The 13,684-nt window shown below is 40.2% G+C and overlaps 1 protein-coding gene across 1 annotated transcript in view; it reads left to right on the top strand.

Moving 5' to 3' along the window:
* PGM2L1 (phosphoglucomutase 2 like 1) overlaps nt 702-13,684 on the top strand; it is a 74,746-nt gene continuing 61,763 nt past the window's right edge. The window contains exon 1 of the mRNA XM_003129639.5: nt 702-1,132. Coding sequence (XP_003129687.1) covers nt 1,022-1,132 — 111 coding nt within the window. The 5' untranslated portion in view covers nt 702-1,021. The remainder of the gene's footprint in view (nt 1,133-13,684) is intronic.

Raw genomic sequence — 13,684 nt, 5'->3', positions numbered from 1 at the left:
CAGGCACTTAGGAATTCCGTCTCTTTGAGAAGGTCGGGTTCACTCAGAGGCAGTTTCCTCTTTGTGTGTAAAATGGGGATGGATCACGTCTAATTTACTCTGTCACAGGATGGGTGAAACCACAGGTCGCGATTCGTAAATTGTAAAGCACACTCCCTTACTGTACCTGTCTTGTTTAATTTAATTGAAGCCCGGGGCCACAACGTGAAGGTTCCTAAACCGACAGGGTGTGCCCGCAGGGACCAGCCTAGAGGTCTTTTATCCTTTGAGAAAACGCAGGGCATGGAGTTGCTGGGAGGCGTAGTCTTTGCCGCAGTCTCAACACACCGCTGGGAAAGAAAAGAACTACAACTCCCGTGAGGCCGTGCGGAGACAGCCGGGCGCACCCTCCCGCCAGCGCGAGCCTTGAGACTAAACGGGAGGGGGCCTTCGCGCGCCCTGCGGGCTCACACGGGAGCCCTGGGGCGCCCCTCGGTGGCTGAGCCAGAAAAGGAGACGCATGGGAGTCTGCGGGGATCGTAACAAGGACAAAGCACATGGAAAAAGGCAAATTAAAAACTAAAAATCGTTCCTCACCACCTGGCGGGCCCTAACTCGTGGGGCTAGGAAGGCGTCGCTTCCCGGCCAGCGCCTCCCACCGCCCGGTGCCCCGGGGGCTTAAATCTGCAGGGGCGGGAAGGGGCGGGGCCGGCGGCGCGGGTGGGGCGGGGCCTAAGGCGGCGAGCGCTGCTGGCGGCGGCGGCCACAACCCAGACATCTGGGACTGTTGTTCTCTCGCGGCGGGACCGCCTCGGTCCGTTCGCCCAGAGAGACCGGGAGCTGGTCTAGTGGGGAGCGGGCGGCCGCGCGCCCCCTCTCGTGCTTCCCCGAAGCTGCGCAGGAGCTGGCACAAACATCCTGCGGCTGGTCTCCAATGCCCTTCAGTGAGGAGGGGGCGTCGCGACCCTGGTGAGCGTACGTCAAGCCCTTCCAGTTCGGTGTCTGCGCGGGTCCCCTAGGCCCGCACCCCCGTCAGGCTGCCATGGCTGAAAACGCAGAGGGAGACCTGAACTCCAACCTGCTCCACACCCCCTACCACACCGGGGACCCTCAGCTAGACACGGCCATCGGGCAGTGGCTGCGTTGGGATAAGGTGGGTACCTGGTCGGCTCGGCATCCGCCCTCTCCTCCCGCCCCCCACCCCTTACACTGTACGCCCTTTCGCGTCCCCACCCGCTGCCCGGCGGGCTGTGGGGGAGACGGCTCCCGCCGCCGGGCGGGGGTCAGCGGAGTCGGGCGTTACCACGCACCTATGCTTGGGCTGCCTCCTGGGACCATTTAAGCTGAGAAGGAACGCCTGTAGTCGCTTCCTTTTGCAGTGAGCGAAATTGCAACCTCCCTTCCTCCTCCGCCCCCCCCCCCCAGGTGTATGTCATCTCTCTCAAAAAATAATAATAGTATAACATCATCATCATCATCATAAGCTCTACCCTTACTGGAGCTATTTCCTTTTCCCTTTCTTCTCCCTTGACTTCCTATTTAACAAATCTGAAAGTGGTTTTGTTGGGTTTCGCCCCCCCCTCCCCGTTTCCCCCCGCACCCTTCTTGGACGTTTCTAACCGCTATCCGCTTTAGTCCTGGTCCGGTGTGTTTCCACCTTTCGTCGCTAGGTAATCGCCGGTCTTTTATCACTCCCTGGTATATTCTCTAATATCACCTTTTGCTTTTGAGAAAGGTAGAGGTTCTCTTTCTTTCTCGGCCAGGAGTTGTTTTCTGGAAGTATCCTGTTCCAGAAATCGTTTTCCAGGTTTCATGTGATGTTTCTGACACAGAATTGTTTTTGCTTTACCGACTCCCTCCCCATTCCTCCCACTCCTCCAAATTGTTGCGGCGATTTCCTCTTGTGCGGGCATATGGGATGGATATGTGAGAGCTAGAATTAAAATAGAGCTAGCTCGCTTGAAAAGAGGCCCCTGGTGGCTCCAACCAGAGGAAGATGATCCAGGCTTTTGCTTTGTGAAAGTCTAAATGCATTCGCTCATGTAGAGAGGACAATATGTTTAAATGGAGTTACTGATACTGAATGAAAGAATTGGTACGGTAATATGTGAAATTGTTATTCAGTCTCATAAAGGATTATTAGCTTTCTGAAAAAGTTTTATTTTCACTTTGTTGAGTAATTCATGGATTCAGCAAAAAATATCTGTTGAGCAGTGGGTAATGTGCGGGGGCCTTTAGGTCCAGGGTATGCTATTGTTGAGGAAGCTAGAAAGGGTTGGTTCCTGCCCTCAACAGCCTTCAGTCAGAAGATAAGGAAGACCAACAAATAAGCAATTACGAGTTATTTACTATGCCTGGGATATATATATATGTCTTGGACATTCTGATTCTTCCTCTGGAGTCTAAACCAGTGCTTCTCAAACTTTGAAGTACTTACAGATCCCCTGAATCTTGAAATGCAGATTGTGATTTAAGAGGCTTGGGGTGGGGCCTGAGATTCTACTTCACAATGAACTCCCAAGTGATACTAATGCTTCTGGTCTGTGGACCACACTTTGAGGAAGTAGCAAGAACCTAGAGTGTTTTGATTGAGATACCAAATGAGAGAACTAGCATCTCATTATATATATATTTTTTTCAGTCAAGTGTGCAAAACCTGTGATATCTCATTAATTATCATAAGGATGTGCAAAGTGAAAATAACTTTAAAGTCCTTTTGCCAGTATTTATTAATGGCCTGCTGTGAATGTAGTTCCTTGTTGTGGAAGGATACAAAAGAAGCGAAGATTCAGTGATTCCTCTGCTGCTTTTAGTCCAATGGGGTGAAGAAGTCTAATAGAAATCAAAGAGGCTTACCATACTGTGAATGATATGTACTACAAACTGACCATATAAATATCTTCAGCGGAGAAAACTAAATTACAAATGAATGTTACCCTTACAAGTTTAGTATAGTTAATTGCTATTGTTTAAAGCCACCTGTTGTCATTCAGTGACTCTGATGACTCCCTGAAGTGAAAGGAAAATTTATGAAATTCAGAAACACTTGTAGAATTTCAGCAGTTTAATTTACTAGTAACTGTTCTGTATGTCAACGCCTTTGGCCCTTCAGCAGTAAGTTTGGTGTTCACTGCCATGGATAAGATCTTTTGTTCTCCTTAGGTGCCAGCTTTGACGACACTTTTCCTAACGAGTCCTCAGTTGCTTTTTTTAAAAAAAAATTTGCTGAATGAACTAATGATTTATTAATTGTCCATGCTATGCTAGATATTTGTGGGATATACTGAAATTCAAAAGACTATGAAGTAATATAAACATGAAAAAATAACACTAGGGTAGTATCCATGGTAATTAAATGGCTTATAGGCAGTCAGTTTTTATAGGAGTTTAAAAGCAAGTGACCTGTGGACTGGGATAGTCAAGGAAGACAATGAGAAGCAGGGGATGAGGTGAGGTTTTCCTTGAAAGTGGAAGAGAAATTCTTAATTTCTTATGTATTTAAAGTGCCCTCTGCATGCAAGGTGCTGGCTGAAAAACCTGTGGAAAAAAGAAAAGATGAAATAGATCCGGGTTGTATTTTCAAAGAATGTAGAAGGGAAGATGAAACAAAAGCTCACAACTATAATGCAGATAAATTGATTTAAATGCTTTTAATATTTAATAAAAATAATGGTTACTTAATTGATCCCTCTCTTAATAGGAGAAAATACTTTGAACCAGTACACAAATGTGTATCCAGTGTAGGTGAGCTAGACCGTGATGTCCCAGAGCACTGAGATGCAGAGTGCAGAAAGGTAAAGTGGCAGAGCAGACCACAGCATTTATTCCCTTACACGTCGGTGGCATATGCAGGCTTCTAGCATAGAGAAACTGAGTTTACTACCTGATTAATACCTACTTGGTGAAAAAAAGAACCTACCAAATGCCCTGATTCTTAATGACTCTGGCGAGGCACATAGTAGTAAATTATAAATTAATCTGAAGGCAAGTTGCTACTTGCCTAGGTCACCAAAACTGGTAGTTTTAGCCCTGGTGGGTGGTGGTCTTTGAAAAGTCTTCATGAAAAAAGTGTTATTTGTGCTGAACCTTCAGAATTACTTAAAATTTAGACTTGTTAACATGGAGAGGAGGAATATTCCAGATACAAATAAAAACATTCATGTGAATACCTAGAACATTTGTTTCTGCTGTAACTTGAATAAATCAAGGTGTAAAGTGAAAACAAGACCGGGTGTTCAGTGGGGCAGTCCTGGAAACCCCATGTAGCTTCTGTGGCGTGACATTCTCTCCTGTTTACCATAGTCCAGGATCTGACTCTTGGTTCCATGTCTTCATACTAATTTGTTAGTCTGTCTTGTCTCAGGGTGGATATGACATGGTCATAGAAACTAATGTCTGAATCGAGAGAGTTGTTTTATTAATTTATGCTGCAGATGTAATGAAATTGATTTGTCTCTAGTCAGGGCATATTCTAGATGCACCATAAGGGAAGTCAGAATCAGAAAATTGTTATTGATCATGAAATCAAATCACAGGGGGCCAGATATATGGCATAAATGTTTTAACGACATTTAAGGTAAATGCATCTATCTCTATAATGCGACTGTCCTACCACTGGAATCCAACAAGTCCATGGATCCATATTCTTCCAATGCACAGATGACTTTTGTAGAGCACTCTCCCCTTTTGTCTTTTAGAGCTAAGGCCCCAACTTCCTTCCTACTTCTTTCTTTCTTTTCTTTTCTTTTTTTTTTTTTTGGGGTCTTTTTGCCTTTTCTGGGGCTGCACCCATGGCATATGGAGGTTCCCAGGCTAGGGGTCCAATTGGAGCCACAGCCTCCAGCCTACGCCAGAGCCATAGCAAAAGCAGGATCCGAGCCACGCCTGCGACCTGCACCACAGCTCACGGCAACGCTGGATCCTTAATCCACTGAGCAAGGCCAAGGATCGAACCCACAAACTCATGGTTCCTAGTTGGATTTGTTAACCACTGAGCCACCACAGGAACTCCCTTACTTCTTCCTTTTGATGGTTTCATACATTCTATCAAATTATAGACAAGTCTTGCTAGCCTAGAAGTCAGGTTCTCTCTCTCTTTTTTTGTTTTTTTGTTTTTGTTTTTTGTTTTTGGGGTTTTTAGGGCTTTTTAGGGCTGCACCTGTGGCATATGGAGGTTCCCAGGGGTCTAATTGGAGCTACAGATGCCAACCTACACCACAGCCAGAGCAACACCAGATCCGAGCCGCGTCTGTGATCTACACACAGCTCACAGCAATACCGGATCCTTGACCCATACAGCAAGGCCATGGATGAACCTGCAACCTCATGGTTTCTAGTCGGATTCGTTTCTGCTGCACCATGACAGGCACTCCCAGGTTCTCTTTAATGTGACAGCTATCTCCTGTTTTTAATATACTGTAAATTTTAACTTTTTGAAAACAGCCTTGTCAAAGATATTAAGCACTGGCCAAGTTTGGGTGTGTGAATGGGGAGTGAGATGGAACCCAGGGCAGAGCTGTCAGCCAGCTGTAGTGGCAAGAGCTGTATGCTTTGACAGCAGCATGGAGGCAGGAATTGGCCGTGGCATTACGAAAAAACCGAGTAGACTACTCTGGTTTCAGAATGCAGGTCTATGTTGAGAAAGAATGTAAAAGTAAAGATAGGAAATGCCTAACAATAGAAACAAAAGACATCAGCTTAAGTCAGTGATTTTCAAACATCTAGCAGTGAAAGTTTTTCAGGCAAAATATAGCCCAGGTTTTTTTTTTTTTTAAGTGGCAAATAAATTTGCTTTCCAATCATCGTCATGCGATGGCCCATGAAGTACCGCTACAAAGGTCATCTAGTCCAGTTTCATTGTGTAGAGACCCAAAGACGAAAGACGTTGTGGAAATGATCCAGTTGTGGAAGCATCTCGACCACCTAGTTTAATCCAGTTTTTATGCTACTAGTCAATGTTACATTTTTTTGATTCACATTTTTCTAATACTTTACATAATTTGGCACGTAATGAAGAGTACATATCACTTTATTAATTTTGGAAAATACTCATGCTTATTCTTTGGATTTATTTGTGTAGTGTTTCATTCCTCCATGACCTGAATCATTTGCTATTCACAGCAACCCTCTGTGGCAGGCGGGCTAGGTCGTTGTTATGCCCATTTGTACAAGTAAAGAAATTTAGTTTCAGAGAAGGAAAATGACTTGCTCAATGACATATGGCTTTTAAGTAGTAGACCTGGGACTGGGACCTGGGGTCATCTGACCTTTAGTTTTCTTATCATTGTGCTAGATTCCATAAGCTAAACATTTAGTAAATATTAGTGACATCATAAACCAAGTTCCTGGGACCTGATTAAAGCCATTTTATTGGCTTTTATAGACACTGGAATAGGTTAAAAGAGTCTGCAAAATAAATTGTCATGGAATTTTTTTAAAGAGCTGAATTTGCTGCTCAACAGTTGCTTTGGTTTCCTTGGCAACAACAGTCTCCTGTATCCAAGAGATTTAGTACATATAAACGAGTGTTTGGATTTATATTTATATATGTATATATATTTAGAATAAAATTCATTTTTTCTTTTTATTTCCAAATTTCTTACATTTGCTCCTCAGTTTCTGCCCTTTTAGTTATTTAATTTTTTTTTTTTTTTTTTTGCTTTTTAAGGCTGCCCCTGCAGCATAGGGAAGTTCTCGGGCTAGGGGTCAAATTGGCTGCAGCTGCTGGCCTACACCATGGCTCACGGCAACGCCAGATCCTTAACCCACTGAGCAAAGCCCAGGGATCAAACCCTCATCCTCATGGTTACTAGTCGGGTTCTTAACCACAATGGGAGTTCCTGCCATTTTATTTTTAAATTTATTTATTTCAAAGAAATAGGTGCTTATGATTTTAAAAATAGTACAAAAGAATTTAATGGAAAGCAATACTCTTGATTGCTTCTTCTCATCCTCAGTTTACTCCTTAGAAACCAGTTTTAACTGCGTCTTTATTCTTGTGATTACCATCAAAAGAATAAATAATATGCCAATACCACTATTCCTTGATTTATTGTAGATATGATCTGTCAAATACATGCTATGAAAAGTGAGGGCTGACTCTCATTGTTTTCCACCCTGCCTAAATGTCATGACGTCATTAGTTTTAGTTATTCCATTGAAAGCTTAAATAATGTAATTAGTGCTAATAAAATCTCTGGAACAATAAGCCCAGCTCACAAACAGAGCACTCACTTGGCCATTCTATCTAAGGAGAGATTGGCAGAAAATGTGTCTATATAATACCAAAACAAAGAAAACGCATACCAGCTTCCCAGAAAAATCTGTGCTTATCAATGACTAACAAAAGGATTAAATTATATAAAGAAAACAAGCGGCATGAAAAAATAAGAAAAAGCAATGGACCCAGAAAGAAACGGGTGAATAAGAGAACATAAGACCTTAATATTTTAAAATTCCGTTTGAAAAGATAGTTATTCCATCAAATGAGTAAATACGCTATGAAAAAGGGACAGGAAGAAGAATGAGCTCTTGAAAGCTAAGGAAAAAAAACAACCACCACCACCTATATCTCTACACCCCCTACTAAATGCAGTAGAAAACTTAAAAGTTTAAGAAACCTACTGCAAAAGGAAACAGGAACCAAGAGGGAAGCTGACGTGAAGAAGCCACCCCAGGAGTCTGCTGTCAGGCAGTCCTGATGTGCACCGAGTTCAACACTGGGCTGCAAAGAAATGTGTCCTGAAAAAGAATGCAGGGTCTCTGCCGTAAATAATAAAAAGCTGAAAGAGGTTAATGGTGAAGATGGCGTGTTATTTCTGGCAAGAGCAACATAGAAAAAGAAAAGCAGCTGTCCACAAATGGGAAGAAAAGGAGGAAGCAGGGAGGGAGCGGGGGAGGGGAGGAAGGAAAGCAGGCAGACCTGAATAAGCAAGTTAGCGTTCAAAAATGAAGCAAACTGCAACGGAGCATGTTTTTGAGCAATTAATTGATGGAGCTTAAGCAAAACAAAATCCATTTGATCTGAATACCTTCAGGAAACACAAGTGGGCCTGGAGAGAAATTTTAACCAGGCCCACTACTGAGGAATGCAGTGAACAATATTTAGACATGCTTAACCTAGTGCTTACATTATTTTTAATTTTGAGGACCAATTTAAAGATAAAACAGAAAACTGAGGGTTTTTTTTTTAGTGGTGAAACACAAAATTTGCTAACTTTTTAAATAGCGACACCTGTGGCATATGGCCGTTCCTGGGCCAGGGATTGACTCTGAGCCGCAGCTGTGACCTCTGTTGCAGCTGCAGCAACATTGGATCCTTTAACCCACTGTGCTGGGCTGGGGATCAAACCTGCACTTCTGTAGTTGGATTCCTAACCCTCTGTGCCACAGCGGGAACTCCCAGCTTAACCATTTTTAAGTGTACGGTTCCATAACATTACTTACTTTCATATTTTTGTGAGACTGTTCCCCAGAACTTACTCATCTTGCAAATCCGAAGCTCTATATTTGTTGACTAAATCCCCTTACTCCTCTCCCTCCAGCCCCTGGTAACCATCATACTTCTTCCGACACCTCACATAAGTAGGGTCATACAGTATGTCTTTTTGTGACTGGCTTATTTCACTTAGCATAACATCCTCAAGATTCGTCATGTTGTAGTGTGTGGCAAGGCATCTTTCTTTAAGCCTGAGTAATATTTATATACCACATTTTTTGTTTATTCATCTGTCAGTGGACGTTTGGATTGTATCTACCTCTTGGCTATTGTAAATGGAGCTGCTATGAACATGATGTGCAAATATCTCTTAAGAAGCTGCTTTCAAGTCTTGTAATTCTTTTAATTTTTAAAAACTGAGCTATCAAGCCATAAAAACACATGGAGAAATCTTTTAAGTGCAGACCGCTAGTGAAAGAAACCATTCTAGAAAACCTATATACTGTATGATTCCAATTATATGTCATTCTGAAAGAGCAAAACTATGGAGCAGTAAGAAATCAGGTATTACGGGGGGAGAGGAAGGAATAGATGGAACACGAGGGCTTTTTAGGGTAATGAAGCTGTTCCTTATGACACGATGATGGTGGGTTTATGCATTTGTCAAAACCTGTAGGGCTATACAGCACAGAGTCAGCCCTAACGTAAACCACGGGCTTCACTTCCTAATACTGTATAAGATTGGGTAGTTGTACAATCAATACAAGATTCTAACAACGGGAAACCGGCAAACCGGGAAACCGGGTGAGAGGATTTATGGAAACCGTCTGTACTATCTGTTCAATTTTCTGTAAACCTAAAACTGTTATAAAAATTAAAGTCTATGAATTTAAAAAATATTCATACTTGAAAGGGAAAGGATTCTTATTTGAAAGTGCTTTCTTCTTTCCCACGTGAAATTTTCAAAATAGGGAGACGGGCTATTTTTATTTAGGGGTCTTCTTTGCCTCATTTATTCTTTCATATAGAATTTTTGTTTAGTTCCTTTAAGTTTTCTACAAAGCTGTTAGAAGGCTTTTTGGGTGCATCTTTAATCTAGAATTATTTCCCCATCTCTTTCCTCCTATTGAAAAATCAGAGTGCCTGGGGAACCTAATGAAAAGGAACTTACCTTTATTTGTTCTTCCAAATTCTGCGTATAAGATAAATTAACCAAAGAATGTAAATGTTATATTCCACTAGCTCAGATTTTCATGGTCCCTCCTTGAATAATCTAAAATTTGATTTCTTTCATCTATTCTTGTGGAGAGTCAGTATGTTTTGCTTATTTAATTGTTTTTATCTATTTCATGCATATGTTCTGTATTTGAAGAATACTTTTCTCCAAATAAAGGTTGATTAGTAATTTAGTGACAATTTTACTGAAGCATTTTTTTCATTAGTCAGTTGCTCTCTGCATTATTGCTAATTAATACTGAGGCTGCTGCCCTCTGGTGTTTGGAGTTAATGGAGAAAATGCTTACTTCCAGTGCAAAGAAAAGGCAGGTACTGTATCCAGTCCTGCATGGGCTCCTTACACCACATAATGAGCACTGTATTTTGCCAAACAAAACTATGAAAATGGTCCTAGTGAATGCCCAAAAGAGTATGAAAATTATAATGTACATTAGAAATACTCTACTTCTCAGATACAGAGGCATCTTAGCTTTCTGCTCACCAAACTTAACCGTGTTAGAAAATCTCTTCACTAAAAGTGGTAGTTTTGTTCTGTGGTTTCTACTTCAGAATTTTCCCATGTCATTTTCCCTCTGAAGTATCTCATTATTTATGCAGGTAAAAACTATAGAAAACTTTAATGCCCACCAATAGGTGAGAGAATGAATAACCTGGAACACTGCAGCAGCTGAATACGTGAATCCCATGTATCGGTATTTACTGAGAAGACCTCTAAGATGCATTAAGTGAAATCAGCAAGTTATAGAGCATCATGTACAATTCGATACCATACATGTATAATAAAAAGAGATGAAGCAAAACTGCATTCGTGCAAGCATGTAATTGTAGGTCAAGCATACACCGCAAACAGTATTGGCTCCCTAAAAGAGTGGTCTGGGAATGAGAATAGAGAGCTCTATAGCTTTGTGTTATTAGTATCTTTTTAAAACAAGGATAGTGTGTATTGATGCACTTGGTAATTAACAATTAAAATAAAAATTTAAATATAAACAAGAACAATTAAGTGATCAATTGTCTGGCACTGGTTTCTGAGAACAGTAGGGGTTCAAGTCAAGAAGACTTTATATAAGAAGTAGAATTTGAGCTGGGCCTTGAGATTAAGCAGAATAGGAGTAGATGATGGATGTGAGGGCAGAAATTTAAGGTGAAGAACTGGAATAATGAGATGAAACTGATCAGGGAAATAAAACTCAAGGGGACATGTAAGAACAAAGAAGAGATTTTTTTTTAATTGAGGTATAATTGATTTACAAAATTATATTTGAGGTTGTGCAACATAGTAATTCAAAATTATTAAACTTATACTCGATACCATATGATATCACTTATATGTGGAATCTAACATAGGACACAAATCAACATATCTATTAAAAAAAAAACCAGACTCTCAGATGTAGAGAACAGACTTGTGGTTGCCAAGGGGGAAGGGTGTGGGGAGGGAAGGATTGGGAGTTTGGGATCAGCAGATGCAAACTGTATACATAGAATGGATGAACAACAAGAGCGCAGGGAACTGTATTCAGTTAGCCTGTGATGAACCATAATGGAAAGAACATGAAAAAATATGTGTGTTTCACTGAGTCACTTTGCTATACAGCAGAAATTGATACAGCATTGTAAATCAACTACACTGCAGTAACATTTTTAAAGTAAATAAATAAATAATGCTGCAGTGAACACGGGGGTGCCTGTAACTTTTCAAGTTGATGTTTTCATTTTTTTTTTTTTTAGACATATACCCAGGAGTGGAATTGCTGGATCACTTGGTAGTTCTGGTTTTAGTTTTTTGAGGAACTTCTCTGATGTTTTCCACAGCGGCTGCACCAATTTGCGTTCCCACAAACAGTGTACAAGGGTTCCCTTTTCTCCACACCCTCGCTAACATTTGTTATAAGTGGGCCTTTTGATGATAGCCATTCTGACCGGGTGATGGCTCATTGTGGTTTTGATTTGCATGTCTCTTATGTTTAGTGATATTGAGCATTTTTTCATGTGTCTGTTGGCCATCTGTATATATTCTTTGGAAAAATGTCTATTCAGATCTTCTGCCCATTTTTTAACAGGGTTGTTCAGTTTTTTTATTTTGAGTTGTTTGAGCTATTTATATATTTTTGTTATTAACCCTTATCGGCCATATCATTTCCAAATACTTTCTCCCCTTCAATTGGTTTTTTTTTCCATTTTGTTGATGGTTTTCTTTGCTGTGCAAAAGCTTTTAAGTTTAATTAGGTCCCATTTGTTTATTTTTGCTTGTTTCCTATGCCTTAGGAGAGAGATCCAAAAAAAAAAAAAATACTGCTATGATTTATGTCAAAGAGTATTCTGTGTTTTCTTCTAGGGGTTGTATGGTTTCTGGTCTTACATTTATATCTTTAATCCATTTTGAGTTTATTTTTGAAAATGGTATAAGAAAATTTCATTCTTTCATGTGTAGCTGTTGTGTTTGCCCAGCACCACGTATTGAAGAGAGTGTCTTTTCCCCATTGCATATTCTTGCCTCCTTTGTCATAGATTATTTGACAATATATGAGAAGATTCTTTTAAAAAACTTAGATATAGCATGTGTTAGACGACTATGATAATTAATAATGGTGAAGGGAACTAATATTTATTGAGTGATCATATGTCAAACACGTTGCTAGATGCTTTCATGTAAAAAGTCATTTTTAATCCTTCTAAGGATTGTGTGAGGTAGTTATTACCATTTTTAACCTATACATAAACTCAGGCTCAGATAAATGGAGAGAGTATTTGAATCCAAAAAGGTTTTGAACTCCTTGCCCTTTGGGATCTGATCCCACCCTTCCTAACTTTTACATTTGATGCCATTGGAATTGGACTTTATTGTTGGGTCTCGATGGATTAATCTGGCTGTAATATGTAATTAGGGTGAGATTGGTTGGAATAATGGAGGGTAGCCTGGAGACTCTTCTAGAAATATAGGTATCAAAGTTTTTTATTAGGATACTTATAGAGTCTTCTAAGAAAATTAAGGAAGAGGTAATGAGACTTATATAAACAAACTGATTTCTCTCTTCCAAAACAGAATGATAAATAGTTGCCATTTTGTTAAACCATAACACTTTGCTAAATTTGAATCAGCTATCCTTTTAAAAGAAATAAACAAATTGTATATTCAGTTGAAATTCCTGTATCCATTTCCCTGATCCCATTCTTTTCCCTGCCTCCTTTCCCTAAGGTAACCAAGTCATATCTAGGAATCCTAGGGTTTTGTCTAAATTTCCTGTTTCATTAAAAAATGGTTTTGTTTTTCAATTAAATAAATATAACCCTGGAAGTTAGACAGCTTCTTTAAAAAAAAAATCACTTAGTCAAAACTATTTCAATGTCTGAAAACACTCAAATCAAAATTGGAAGTTTAGCATTTCTTATAATACACAAATACTTAGTATATAACTGTCAAAAATGTGGATACTATTAACTTATCCCTAAATAGTACACTATAAGATTTTCAGAAGCCATAGTTCTTAAAAAATTGAAGGTCAACAATAAAATAATACGTCAAATACAGCCTAAGATGTTCTCTAAGTAGAAATGTCACATTTTACAAAAGATAGTAGTTTTATTTGTGGTTTTCCCAAAATTATATTCATACTTATGTAAAATAAATTACTTAAACATCCTCTCTTCCAAAGTTCAAGGGTTTTTTACCTAATTTTAAAGAAAAACTAAACCGTAAGAAAGTTGACATTATGGGAGTTCCCGTCATGGCTCAGCGGTTAACAGATCCAACTAGGAACCATGAGGTTGCGGGTTCGATCCCTGGCCTTGCTCAGTGGGTTAAGGATCCGGCGTTGCTGTGAGCTGTGGTGTAGGTCACAGATCCCGTGTTGCTGTGGCTGTCTGGTGGAGGCTGGTGGCTACAGCTCCAATTCTACCCCTAGCCTGGGAACGTCCATATGCTGCGGGTACAGCTCTAAGAAGACAGAAAGACCAAAAAAAAAAAAAAAAAAAAAAAGTTGACATTATACTACAACCCACAGTAACATGAATTTATTTTTTTTGTAGCAT

This window comes from Sus scrofa, chromosome 9 (assembly GCF_000003025.6).
Source record: "Sus scrofa isolate TJ Tabasco breed Duroc chromosome 9, Sscrofa11.1, whole genome shotgun sequence".
NCBI classification, from domain to species: domain Eukaryota; kingdom Metazoa; phylum Chordata; class Mammalia; order Artiodactyla; family Suidae; genus Sus; species Sus scrofa.
This window is presented reverse-complemented; position numbering and strand designations above follow the sequence as displayed.